General features: G+C 40.1%; 1 protein-coding gene across 14 annotated transcripts in view; it reads left to right on the top strand.

Annotated features, from left to right (window-relative positions):
* The first annotated feature begins 5,337 nt into the window (after positions 1–5,337).
* The window catches only part of ANLN (anillin, actin binding protein), a 54,532-nt gene continuing 46,125 nt past the window's right edge, over positions 5,338–13,744 (top strand). For 8 of the 14 annotated variants that reach the window (XM_069588042.1, XM_069588036.1, XM_069588039.1 and 5 more), the window contains exons 1-3: positions 5,355–5,490; positions 5,869–6,055; positions 11,935–12,088. In XM_069588042.1, coding sequence (XP_069444143.1) covers positions 6,038–6,055; positions 11,935–12,088 — 172 coding nt within the window. In that variant the 5' untranslated portion in view covers positions 5,355–5,490; positions 5,869–6,037. Of the gene's footprint in view, positions 5,491–5,868; positions 6,056–11,934; positions 12,089–13,744 lie in introns of all 14 variants that reach the window. The other 6 variants (XM_069588047.1, XM_069588044.1, XM_069588040.1 and 3 more) reach the window with 2 other exon arrangements.

Here is a 13,744-nt window from a genome sequence, read left to right as displayed (position 1 = left end):
AAAGGAAATCAAACCAGAATATTCATTGAAGGACTGATGCTGAAGCTAAAGCTCCAATACTCTGGCCACCTGGTGTGAAGAGTTGACTCACTGGAAAAGACCCTGATGCTGGGAAAGATTGAAGGCAGGAGGAGAAGGGGATGACAGAGGATGAGATGTTTGGATGGCATCACTGACTTAATGGACATGAGTCTAAACAACTCTGGGAGATAGTGATGGACAGGGAAGCCTGGCATGCAAGTCCATGGGTTGTAAAGAGTTGGACACAACTTAGCAACTCTATAATAATTGTGATATTTGGGCCTCCCCAGGGGATGCTAGTGGTAAAGAACCTGCCTGCCAATGCAGAAGACATAAGGGATGTGTGTTCGATCCCTGGGTCATGAAGATGCCCTGGAGGAAGGCATGGCAACCCACTCCAGTGTTCTCGCCTGGAGAATCCCAGGGACGGGGGAGCCTGGTGGGCTGCCATCTATGGGGTCGCACAGAGTTGGACACGACTAAAGCAGGTTAGCAGCAGCAGCAGCAGGATACTAGGAGAGGAAGGTTAGTCCCAGATCATGTAGGGCCCTGTAGGTATGATAAAGAATTTGCATATTATCCTACTCGCAAGAGAATACATAAACTGGCTCTACACAAGAAATTGATACTGTATAATTTACAATTTTAAAAGCTCCTACCCTTTGGATAAATTACTAAAATATGATAGTTCAGTAGGTTTATAATAGTCATGTTCTTATATACTAATAATAGATAAAGTATAATTAAAAATGCATAATTTAAAAAACAATAACTACAAGGATGCATGTGAATATATTAAAAAGTATAAAGATCTTTATGGACATTATATATATTTTTGGAAGATGTTAAAGTAGGCTTAAATTAATGACGATATATCCATGTGCACTAATAAAATGGTTTGATGTCACAAAGATGTGGTATGTAAGATTACATAATGAAAACAGTTTGATATTGGAAGAGGACTAGACAAATAGACCAGTAGAATAGAATAAAGAGCTTCTAAACAGACCTACATGTACAGGTATACTACAAAAGTGGCATTACAGGTCAATGGGGAAAGAACGGACAACTAAATAAATGCTGCTAAGACATTTGGTTTTCCAGATAAAAAACAAGATCAATTCAGATAATTTAAAGACAGAACCATTAAAAAAAAAAAACCCACACTTTTTAGAAGAAAATATGGGAGAACAGATTTACAACCTCAGGGTAGGGAAGGATTTCTTGAGACACGAAAAGTACAAACCCTATTTGAAAATATACATGTATTTAATTACATTAGTAGTAAACATTTCTGTACATCCAACACATCCTAAAATGAAAAGACAAACCTTAAACTAGGAAAAGATATTTTCCAGCCAAAAAACCAGGAAGAGTTATTTTCCTATAAAAATAGTAAACAACAAAGCGCTTTGAATCAATAAGAAAAAGCAACCACACAGAAAAATGAGCAAAGAATATGAATTTGAAATTCACAGAAAAGGAAAACTGAAAGGCCAATAAACACACAAAATAATGTTCATTTTCATTAGTAACGGGACTAATGTATACAAATAAGAATGATAGAAACTAAAAAGCATCCAAGTACTAAGGAGGGACTACAGTAGCAGACATACTAATAGAAAGGTGATTAGAATATAAATTGTTACAATCATTTTGAAGGGCAATTGATGGTGACTGCAGCCATGAAATTAAAAGACGCTTACTTCTTGGAAGAAAAGTTATGACCAACCTAGATAGCATATTCAAAAGCAGAGATATTACTTTGCCAACTAAGGTCCATCTAGTCAAGGCTATGGTTTTTCCAGTGGTCATGTATTGATGTGAGAGTTGGACTGTGAAGAAGGCTGAGTGCTGAAGAATTGATGCATTTGAACTGTGGTGTTGGAGAAGACTCTTGAGAGTCCCTTGGACTGCAAGGAGATCCAACCAGTCCATTCTGAAGGAAATCAGCCCTGGGATTTCTTTGGAAGGAATGATGCTAAAGCTGAAACTCCAGTACTCTGGCCACCTCATGCGAAGAGTTGACTCATTGGAAAAGACTCTGATGCTGGGAGGGATTGGGGGCAGGAGGAGAAGGGGGAGAGAGAGGATGAGATGGCTGGATGGCATCATGGACTCGATGGACCTGAGTCTGAGTGAACTCCGGGAGTTGGTGATGGACAGGGAGGCCTGGCGTGCTGTGATTCATGGGGTCGCAAAGAGTCTGACACGATTGAGCGACTGAACTGAACTGAATACTGAAATATATTTTTTGAAATGATCCTCTAATTTTTTAGTATATTACTCTAAAGAAAGTTTTGCATGGAGACATAAGGAGACATAAAAAAATTCATGGCATCATGGGGTCTTTGGAATGAAAAACTGGAAATGAGCTAAACATCCACTAACAGGATAATGGATATATAAATTACAAGTATATTAATAAAGTAGAATTATCGCAGTGATAGTGAATAAAATGCAGCTATATCTGTTAGTGAGGATATATCTCATAAAGAAAATATTCGGAAAAGAAACCAATTGCAGAAATTTTACTTACAGTAAAAAATTTATATAAAACACTATATATTGATATATATATAAATGTAATAAAAGTACATACATTTCACAGCAATGATAAACATGAAAATCAGGATAGTTTAACCCCTGGGGAGTGGAAGGTAAATGACACGAAGGAGGAATACATAGGAGACTTTAATTACAAAGGTTTTTAAGCTAGGTGGTAGGTACATGGTTATCTGTTCTATTCACTAATTTTTTGTTACACTGGAAATATTTTATAGCACAGCTTTTAAAGAAGAAAGGTAGTTCTAACTATCAGGGGGTAAGAAGGGAAATAGGGAGACCTGTTAGGAGATCTGACCAGTTGATCCTAAAGGAACTCAATCCTGAATATTCATTGGAAGGACTCATGCTGAAGCTGAAACTCCAATACTTTGGCCACCTGATGCGAAGAACTGACTCACTGGAAAAGACCCTGATGTTGGGAAAGATTGAAGGTGGGAGGAGCAGGGGAGGACAGAAAATGAGATGGTTGGATAGCATCACTGATTTGATGGACATGAGTTTGAGTAAGCTCCGGGAGTTGGTGATGGACAGGGAAGCCTGATGTGCTGCAGTCCGTGGGGTTGCAAAGAGTGGGACATGACTGAGGGACTGAAATGAACTGAGACTTCAGTCTCTAGCACAGCTTCTGGCACAGAATAGGGGTTTAACAAACTTCAGCTTTATAGAGTGGTTGCTATTATCGTCATTATCAGGGTAAAGACAGAGAGATTGTGAATAAACATAAACTAAATATTCTGAGTAGTTATATTGCGCTACATGTTCTATTTATCTTGTTTAGTCTTTATCAGAATCCAGTTATAAAGAATCTAAGGGGCTTACCTGGTGGCTCAGTGGTAAAGAATCTGCCTGCAACGCAGGAGATGCGAGTTCCAACCTTGGGTTGGCAAGAACCCCTAGAGAAGAAAATGGCAACACACTCCAGTTGCCTGGAAAATTCCATGGACAAAGGAGCCCCATGGGCTCATGAGTTTGCAGAGCTGGACACGACTGAGCATGCAGGCACACAGGCATAAAGAATCTAAGGCTTATAGAGGTCAAAGCTGGAAGGCACAGGGCTTCATAAGTTTCTAATGACTCATTTTCCAATGCTGTGTAAAGTTCCTCCTGAACATCCAATCCTAATATACCCACATTTTCTTGTCCAGCATTTGAAAAAAAATTCAAGCATCTTTTCTCTTTGGTTCATAGCTAGCATGGGCTTCCATAGTGGCTCAAATGGAAAAAAAATCCACCTGCAATGCAGGAGACCTGCATTCGATCCCTGGGTCAGGAAGATCCCCTGTAGAAGGGAGTGGCTACCCACTTAGGAATTCTTACCTGGAGACTCCCATGGACAGAGGAGCCTGGAGGGTTACAGTCCATACGGTTGCAAAGAGTCAGACACAAATGAACGATTAACATTTTTGAGTTGAAAAGAAAGTTAAAGTCACTCAGTTGTGTCCAGCTCTTTGCAACCCCATGGACTGTATAGTCCATGGAATTCTCCAAGCAAGTGAAAGTCACTCAGTTGGGTCCAACTCTTTGCGACCCCATGGACTAGTCCATGGAATTCTCCAAGCCAAAATACTGGAGTGGGTAGCCTATCCCTTCTCCAGGGGATCTTCCCGACCCAGGAATCGAACCAGGGTTTCCTGCATTGCAGGCAGATTCTTTACCAACTGAGCTATCAGGAAAGCCAAGATTTTTGAGTGAGATATTAATATTTCAAAACACTTGGGTAGGACCTTATTACACAATACTTTTGAATTGCTCTCAGATTTTCACCTGATCTGCCTAACAACTCTGTGAAAGGCAGGGCAGCTGATTATTTCGGTTTTACAGATAAGAAAACCAAAATCCAAAGAGGCTAAATTGGAGGTTCTTAACCAGTGACCATGAATTTCATGGAATCATATCTTAAAATGCTTATGACTGAAAGGGCATTTTAAAGCTTTAATTGTATTTTCAAAGGAGTCTATGATTCCCAAAAAGGTTTAAAAGATAATGAGTTAAATGGTTTGCCTAAAGCCTAGGGTCACATAGTCCTGGGGGAGTCAAGGCCCCAAGGAATTTATTCTCATCTCACACTCAGAATTCTTTCCATTACTACATAAAGTCGCTCAGTTGTGTCTGACTCTGCGACCCCATGGATTGTAGCCCACCAGGCTTCTCTGTCCATGGGATTCTCCAGGCAAGAGTACTGGAGTGGGTTGCCATTTCCTTCTCCCATTACTACATACAGTACCACAATTCAAATTACAGATATTACTAGTGAAATACTTTTTGTAATGGTCACTGACTGCTGAGATAGAAACCTTATTAAATATACTGAAATTCTTACTTGGGAGTAATGGTTTTGGCCTGTTCAACTGTTGGGCAGCCATTCAGAAATCTACCCAGTGTTACAGATGAACAGGTCACAACCTGTTTGTTGTCTTTATAACAAGCCCTAATACAGACTTGTTAAATAAGGTATGAATCTGATACAGTAACTATAAAATGTATTTTTCAGTTCGCAATAAAGAATAGTCATGAGACCTAGCTATGATCCAGTGGTGGAAAGTCGACTGAGCCCAGAATGGGATTTTCATTTCTCCAGGACCAGTTACTTAAAGTGTTAGGGTCTCCCTTCTCTTACCTGTAAAATAAAGGATTAAAGTGGGTAGCCTCTCAGCTCTAACTTTGCATGCAGTTTGATGGGGTTAAAATAAGAAGAGCCGACAGGAGTTTTGTGTATAAGCATTAACAGGTCTGTTAAAGTTAACCTTATTTTCCCAGTGATAAAGGTCAGTGCCCAAGGCGGCTCACTGGTCGTTAGCCACAAGTGTCTGGGGGCTCACCAGACCTGCGCCTCAAGAAGGCCAAGACTGAGTGCACCTTGGAGTGAAGCAGGAGCTGGCGAGCATATGAACATAAAGCTATGTAAGTTCAAAGGTCCAGTGGGATTCCAAACAGAAGGGCCCTTAATCCTAGATTTAGGAATGAAGGAAAGCAGGAACGCCCAGGCACAGGAGTGTGAAGGGATCTGCTTAAACAGGGTGGGGTGTTTCGAGCGTTGGGGGTGGGGCTTTGAGCCAGGAGGCAGTTGATGCACTGGAGAGCCGCACCTACCGCTGCATCCCCGCCGCCCGGGCCAGGCTGTCACTAAGCCGGCAAAGGCACCCTTGGGAACCTCCCAGCCCCGGCGAGGTCACGTGATCTAGCGCCAGGGCCAGGAGAGGCGTGCCCTGCCCCACGCCCCGCCCGTGCGCATGCGCGCGGGTCCGGGCGCTGAAATTCAAATTTGAACCGCCGCTGCAGGCCGAGTCGGACTTCGGAGGCAGTGGGGAAGAGGAGTGGAGCTTGGGCGAGTTCCCCACCACCTTCTTGTTTTCTTCAAGTGACACACTGAGCCGGCACTCACTTTTCTTTTTCTGAATTTGAACCACCGTTTTGGCCGTCTCGTAATCGACACGCGAAATCCGGGGCGATGGACCCGTTTACCGAGGTGAGAAAACTTACGGGCAGAGCCAGCCATGACGGCTCCCGCCCCCCACCCTCCCTTCCTACCTCTGTCAACCTCCCGGCCCAGTGGCCGGAGAGCGCGTGCGCGCGCGTGCGCAGAGTGGGCGTGCGAGGGTCCGGCTTGGAACTGGGAGGGTGCGTGGGTTCCCTCTTCTCTGTGGCTGTAGTTCGTCGGCGGTTGCCTTGGTTATCCTGCAGAGGAAGATCTGCGGGGAAAGTTTTGAGTCTGTCCTCAGTAGCAGTAGTGAAAAGACCTCCTGTCAGCCCCGGTTATTGCGCATCCCTCTGCAGTGGACCCCTGGGTCTTCCAAAGGCGCGGTGGGGGCCTGACGAAACAGAGCCCTTTGGAAGTAAAAGCCGGGATATTGCAGGGTGGAGTCGGGTGGCCAAGTGACTCAGTGCTGTGTGTGCAGCCGCCGCCTGGAAATGGAATGGAATGCGGTTTGCGGGGTTCGTGTGACTCGCAGAGGAGCCGTGCATTTAATAGTTTCTCATTTGTGTCCGACTCTATGCGACCCCGTGCTCTGTCCATGGAATTTTCCAGGCAAGAATACCGGAGTGGGTTGCCATTCCCTTCTCCACTCCATACCTTTAAGAATGCAGTGGACGAAATGACAGCAAAATGTAAGCCGCTGCCTGAGACCATTGCATCCGTTCCTATTAAGTCAATAGTTCTCTTCAGTTTCTATTGCTTACCGAACTAGCAAAGAAGATTCATACCTGAGGTTGACACTAATTGAAAGGAAAATTGCTAGCCGAATATGTTCAAGTCAAAAGTTACAGCCCACGATTAAAAAAAAAAAAAAAAAAACCTGTTTTGGGTAGTGACTTCCCTGGTGGCTCAGATGGTAAAGTGTCTGTCTACAATGCGGGAGACCCGGGTTCGATCCCTGGGTTGGGAAGAGCCCCTGGAGTAGGAAATGGCAATCCACTCTAGGACTATTGCCTGGAAAATCCCATGGACAGAGGAGCCTGGTAGGCTACAGTCCATGGGGTCGCAAAGAGTCGGACACGACTGAGCAACTTCACTTTCTTTCACTTTCATGGGGCACAACATTATAGCAGGCAGGACTTAACTCATCTTTTGTTCTTTGGAAATTAAATATGAATTAATTACATCATTACTGTGTCGATTATTTGTCTAGCTTTGACTTTTGTTGCGAATGTGCGTTGACACACTCGGGAATCTCGTGTGGCCAGTTGTCCACTACCTTTTCTTCAAGAACAGTTCCTCTTTTTTTAGGGTGTTGTGCAAATGTCAAACTGTTACTTTTTGAGTTGTTGCAAAGTGGGCCTAAAAATTTCTCTACACTAGCTTGAAAAGCTTGAGTGGAGAGTATTAATACTCTATTTTTTTTTTTTGATATGTAGTTACAATTCTGTTAAGTCTAAGATATTAAAAATTTTAGCAATTAGAGTTTACTTGTATTCAAACACAACAGTATTTGTTTCCAAATTCTCAATCATCTCAGGGATACACATCAATTTGTTAACCTTAAATATTCTAACAGAAAAATCCTGAGCACATTTTTGTATTAGCTTTAGGGAATAGAGCTGGTGGTTCACCATGTATTTTTCACTTACATTGAAATTAAAAAGGAAATATTATGTTACAACTTAAGATTCCTTAAAATATTAGCCCTTCCTGTTCTCAATGGTTTTATGTTTCTAAGTAACTGACAAGAGCAAAGCATTTTGAAAGTTGGCTGAAAATTGCACTTCATTTTACTTAAAAATGTTATTCTGAACTGGTACAAATCTCAGTTGAAAGAAATTTTATTTAAAAGAAACTTTTCATTTTAGAGTGCAGCTCAGAAATATATGTGATTTAGTGTGTGTGGTTTTATATTTTGAGAAGTTAGACCGGTTGCAGTTGGAATCAACAGCTTTGACATCTTTTCCTTAATTGGGAGTGAGTGAACTATTTGAAATGGTTCCAAAGATTAGGTGCTTAATTATAGCATTCATAACATTTTTGTACAGTGAAGCTAACTGTTCCTCGTCTGAAAAGAAAATTGAAAGTCAGTTAAAATGACTTTCTCAGCTGGAGTTCCTTATCAGAACCGTAGAACACAGACAATTATTTGAGAGAAACTGTTCTTCTCAGTTTTCCCGTAAGAGATTTTTTTTCTCCCCAAAGTGATTCTTAACCATGCCATTCTGTAGGCATAGGAGAGATGCTAATTCATTACATTAATGCCAGGGCCTTAAGGATTAATTCTCCTGGTAACTCTTGTTGAGAAAGGCTGTGCTGTGCTCGGTGGTATCTGACTTCGTGACCCCATGGACTGTAGCTACAACCATCCTAAACTCTTGTTTCCTCAGGCAAGGCTGTTGTGCAGTGGTTCCCCTCCCTGTTGTCACTGGTGCTGTCTGGCTCACTTGGTCTTCCTGCCTGTTCTGCCTGCCAGACTGTTTTGACCTCCGGCTCACAGTTTGATTCCCCTTCTTCAGAGGGACATCACCTTTCACAATACACATCTCACTTGCATTTATATGCACCTGTTGAACATGTTTTCTCTTAGAATGTAAGCTTCATGAAGGTAGGAAATTGTTCAGAGAGATGTTTCTGTAACATCAAGCACAATTCAGTAACGGTCTGCTGAATTGATGTGAAAGAGAGCCGTTCTGTGTAAATTGTTTTACAGACAATTAAATAAAGCAGTAACTGTTAGAACATTTTAGCAATATTCTTTTCTTGTAGGGAATCTCAAGCATAATGCATCCATTGCCCAGCAACATTGGCCATGTTGTTTTACTGTATCTGCCTCTAATCCCTCTCACTGAATTATTTGGAAGCAAATTCTAGAAGGCATATAATTTTATACATAAATACATAGGTATTCATCGCTGAACACTAAAGACTTAAAAAAAAATCATAATGCTGTTATCACACCTAAAAAATAAACAGCAGTTCCTTAAAATCATCAAGCATTGTCAGTGTTCAGCTATTCCTAAATGTCTCATGATTTTGCAGTCTGAATCAGCATCTAGACAGAGTCCATAGGACCATGTGTTCCTGATGTTCTTCGTGGACCAACCAGAGATAAAGAATCCATCTTGGTTTATGGATAAGCTAGCAGTTAAGGCACATGTTTATTATTATGATCAGCTAATAGCATTAAAAAGTTAGTGTTGACCATATGAATTATCATCAGTTCTACTGATGATAAGTTTTTAAAAGAACAATTAGATTTAGTCAAGCTATAGTTTTTAGCAAAGCAGTTAAGAGTCCAGACTCTGGAGCCTGGTTCTTAATTTTGCCTTGCTACTCGTTAGCTGTGTGACCTATGGCTTGTTATTTAACCCCTACCTGAATTTTTTCATCTCTAAAACAGTAGTAAAAACAGAATTTTAACAAATCATATTTGAAGATGAAATGAGTTAGTGTATGCTGACACTGAAAGTACTTTAAGTCCTGTCTAAGCACTAGTGATTGTTGTACTTGTTGCTTGCTGTGCTTAGTCACTCAGCCATATTCGACTCTGTGACCCCATGGGCTGTAGCCCATCCGACGCCTCAGTCCATGGGGTTTTTCGGGTAAGAAATACTGGAGTGGGCTACCATTTCATTCTCCAGGGGATCTTCCAGACCCAGGGATCAAACCCATGTCTCCTGTGTCTCCTGCATTGCAGGCAGATTCTTTATCCATTGAACTATCTGGGAAGTTCTTTTTGTATTTGTTGTTAGGTGGATTTAAAGCCAAAAATTTATTACTCATAATGTCAATATTAGCATTTTAGTCTGCAGATCTGCTGATGGTGATGGTCACCCCAGGTTAGCACAGGAAATCCACAGCTAGTTGTGTCAAGTCAGAGCTTTCCATGTAGGAACTTTAAAAGAGAAAAAGCTACAATTAAAATATATGAAACATTTTTTTCTTGTGATGTAAATTGACAAACATGCTATCACTGTTTTGGATAGAGTTTCTTTAATTTTCCGGAATTAAGTGAACTCTCTATGATGACCAGGGAAGGAATGCTTCTAGAACATTTTGAAAATAATAAGTTGTTATTGAGTCTACTTTGTTTAAGAAGGTAGGAAATCAGTAATATCTCCCAGAAAAAAATTCTGTCAGAAATGGTTTGAGGGATGTGGGGCAGAAATTGCTTAAGGACTATATACTTCAGTTATTTTAGATCCCTTCATGTGGAGTATCTTATTTCCTGATTGTTAGTAATTGCACTGTTTAATTTCTTTTAATACCTCTATAATTTGAAGGAGGAGGTGTGATATTTGAAGGAATGTACCTTATAAATAAAAAAAGCTCTTAAATTCCTGATACACTATTACAAGGAAGGGTAACTTACATTTATGTAGCTGTTGACTTTATGTATTTTAGATATATCACTTCTTTTACGTTAATAATCTTTGGTATCTGTAAGTTTTATATTACAGATTAGGGAACTTTTTTGCTTATCTACTTTAATTTGTTTTAATCTTGAAAATTTTGAATCTAATGTAACAATAGAACACTTTGTGTATGTTTGAATTGCAAAACCTCATTCTTTTGACCCATTGCTCATGGTAACTGAAAATATACTGACTCATAAGTATTCTAACTGACCAGAATGGAATGTGGCTGTGTCCATGAATAAACATATTTAGGCTAGTTTTGTATCTTAGGAATGATATATTTTATTGTGGGGAAAATTATCAGACATATATGAATTTGTATAACACTGCCACTTTCAAGTTTGTTGAAGACCTTAAAGGATAAAGGTTTTGTGCTTTGGAAGGCATTTGGCTCACAAATTACTCTTTCAACGACATAGCATTTAGATTTAGTGTTATTTGTTTCAATGAGAAATCATGCCTAAGATAAGCTCATGCTTGTTTTTCATATTCAGAGGGACTTAAAAAGTGATTTTTCTGGCTTAATTAAGCAATTAAAAAGATCAGATGGAGTTAAATTCCTTAGTCTGCAATAATTACCTTATCTGTGTTTGCAGGACAGTGTATACTCCAGCCAGTAATCTGCATGCCTTCTCTGGTTGTGTTCAAAGAGAATGAATTGTTTTCAGGGTTTTGTGTTTGTTATACTACATTGATCCCAATAGGAGCATATTTGGGGGTTTGAAAAGAGTCATATTCATGATTCTATGGAATACTAAGATTTCAACTTAAAACTTTTATTATATATGGATATCTAATTAAATAAAACATAAAAATATTTAGGTTGATTTTTCTTTAGGCAACTGTTATTCTGCCTACCATCGTGACTAAAACAACCACCATGTTATTTCCCATGACTCAGTGGCTTAGCATTTGGGTTCAGCTGAGCCGGACTTGTGGTGTCCCCTGGGATCATGCAGAAGTCTGCAGTCATATAGAAATTTCTGGGACTGGTTGGTCTAAAATCGTTTTCCTCCCAAGTCTGGGGGTTGATGCTGGCTGTCAGCTGGGCCATGTTTCTAGCAGGCTTAACCTGGGCCTCTTCACAGGAAGACAGTGTTCCAAGAGAGTGAGAACAGAAACCGCAAGACCTCTTGAGCCCTGGGATTGGAAGTCACATACACAGTATCACTTCAGCCATATTTTAACAGTCAAAGTGAATCATAAAGCCAGCCTGATTCAAATACCTTTTGAGAGAAGCAGAAAAAAGTCTGTGGCCATTTAAAATCTCATGCAATGAACTTAACACATTTCATTCCCCCTTTAATGGTCATATTATATCTAATCAAATTTTGACATGATGGTACTCATTTGGTGAATCTTAATTACTGAGAATTTGACTTTTGAAATGTATTTAACTGTTATTATACATGTTTGAAGACAATTAGTGATTTGAGAAGGCATCTGAAGTTTTGTGAACCTTTGACTAAACTTATGCTTTAATGCTCTGGTGTATTGTTTATGTAGAAACTGCTTGAGCGAACCCGTGCCAGACGAGAGAATCTTCAGAGGAAAATGGCTGAGCGGCCCATCCCAGCAGCAAGGTCTCTGACTCACGCCAAGCGGATCAGGGAGCCACTTTCAGAAGCAAGTAACCAGCAGCCCATATCTGGTGGCGAAGGTAATAGGCTTTGTGGGGAAAAGTAGAATTTGCAGTTTTCAGAATGCAAAGAAGTACCAAACACTTTATTGTTCCTGCAGAAGACCAAGATCTTTGGGAGACAAATGTAATAGCTTCCAGGGGAAAGATCAACCTTTTATTGTATTGCAGGCCTATTATATTAGGCCTGGAACCTATCGGGCGAGAGCAGAATTTCTAACAAATATTTCAGATTAACTGGTTGAACTTTATTTTCCTCATTCCAAAAGTATCATTAAAAGCTCTAAGGGAAGAATACTACGGGAGCAGTGGAGCACTTACACTGGCCATAGTGTTGAGTTTCTCTACCCCTCTTAAGTGAACAGGGCAACAAAAGGCAGGCCTGCCCGCAGATGCTTGAAATATCATGAGTCTTTTCATCCTCTGTCTGCTGAACCACATCCCTCAGGCTGGGCACAAAGTATAGGTTGTTAATCTACAGAATTACTGAAATTAAATAGAAACAAAATTGACTACCAACACCCCCATCTACCCCAATAGGGGCTTCCTTGGTGGCTCAGTGGTAAAGAATCCTTTTGCCAATGCAGTAGACGTGGGTTCCATCCCCAGGTCGGGAATATCCCTTGGAAAAGGAAATGGCAACCTACTCTAGTATTCTTGCCTGGAGAATCCCATGGACAGAGGAGCTTGCAGGTTATAGTTTATGGGGGTCACAAAGAGTTGGACACAATATAGCAACTGAAACAAACAACAACTCCTGCAACAAACTCAAATGTACCTGGAAACTTTCTTATTCTTTCCTAAATCCTGGCATCCTCAGCCTGTATCAGTCAGCTGGTTTAATCTTTTGGAATAATCTGGAGATGATAATGTTCCTTAGTAGACATTTAAAATGCACATAGAAAAATAATATTACAGAGGGCAAAACCAATATTACAAAAGAGATGAGGGCGTAGTGCTGGCTCCCAACTATTTTGTAAGCTAACCATAAAATGAGAATTTCTTTTTGTATGTTAATACATTTTGAAGGGAGGGAATACCGTATATATTACATGGGAAAACAGAGATCTAGCTCTAGTCTAGGATCTCTTCACTGTGGCACAGCTTTATGCATTCAGATATTGAGTACTATGTACTTGAAAACTAGTGGTTAGAACTGTATTTTGATGCTTAAATGGAAATATTTACTGTTTCATATAAGAAATGTAAACTTAAAGCATTCTGTATTTTCAGGTAGTGAAGCATGTTAAATAGGAACACTTCCAAAAAAGGATTAGATTAGTTCATTTAAAATATACCCTTAAGTGAGTTGCAGAAGATTGGAAAGTTTCATATGTATTATTTAATTAGATTGATATTTATGAGGGCAATCATGACTTCCCACTAATGATACTTCAGTTACTGCCAGAACAAGAACACTTGGTTAGACAGACAGTGAAACTGACCTCAAATGGAATTTACATTCTTACCTTTTAAAGGATTACTTTTATAGGAGGCATAGTAGAACTCATTCATGGGTAAAAATTATATTCCTTGTGTTTGGATCGTTCCTTTTTCATTTAGGACTTTTTAATTCGTTTTATAGGTGTTCATAGAGGTTTAAAATGTGAAATGTTGTGAAACACTTGAGTTGATGAATTTGCTTGGTACTGTCGGATGATTCAGTCAATCTTTCGG

This window comes from Ovis canadensis, chromosome 4 (genome assembly GCF_042477335.2).
Source record: "Ovis canadensis isolate MfBH-ARS-UI-01 breed Bighorn chromosome 4, ARS-UI_OviCan_v2, whole genome shotgun sequence".
NCBI classification, from domain to species: Eukaryota; Metazoa; Chordata; class Mammalia; order Artiodactyla; family Bovidae; genus Ovis; species Ovis canadensis.
Note: the sequence above shows the minus strand (reverse complement) of the source record. Positions and strands in the feature narration are given on the sequence as shown.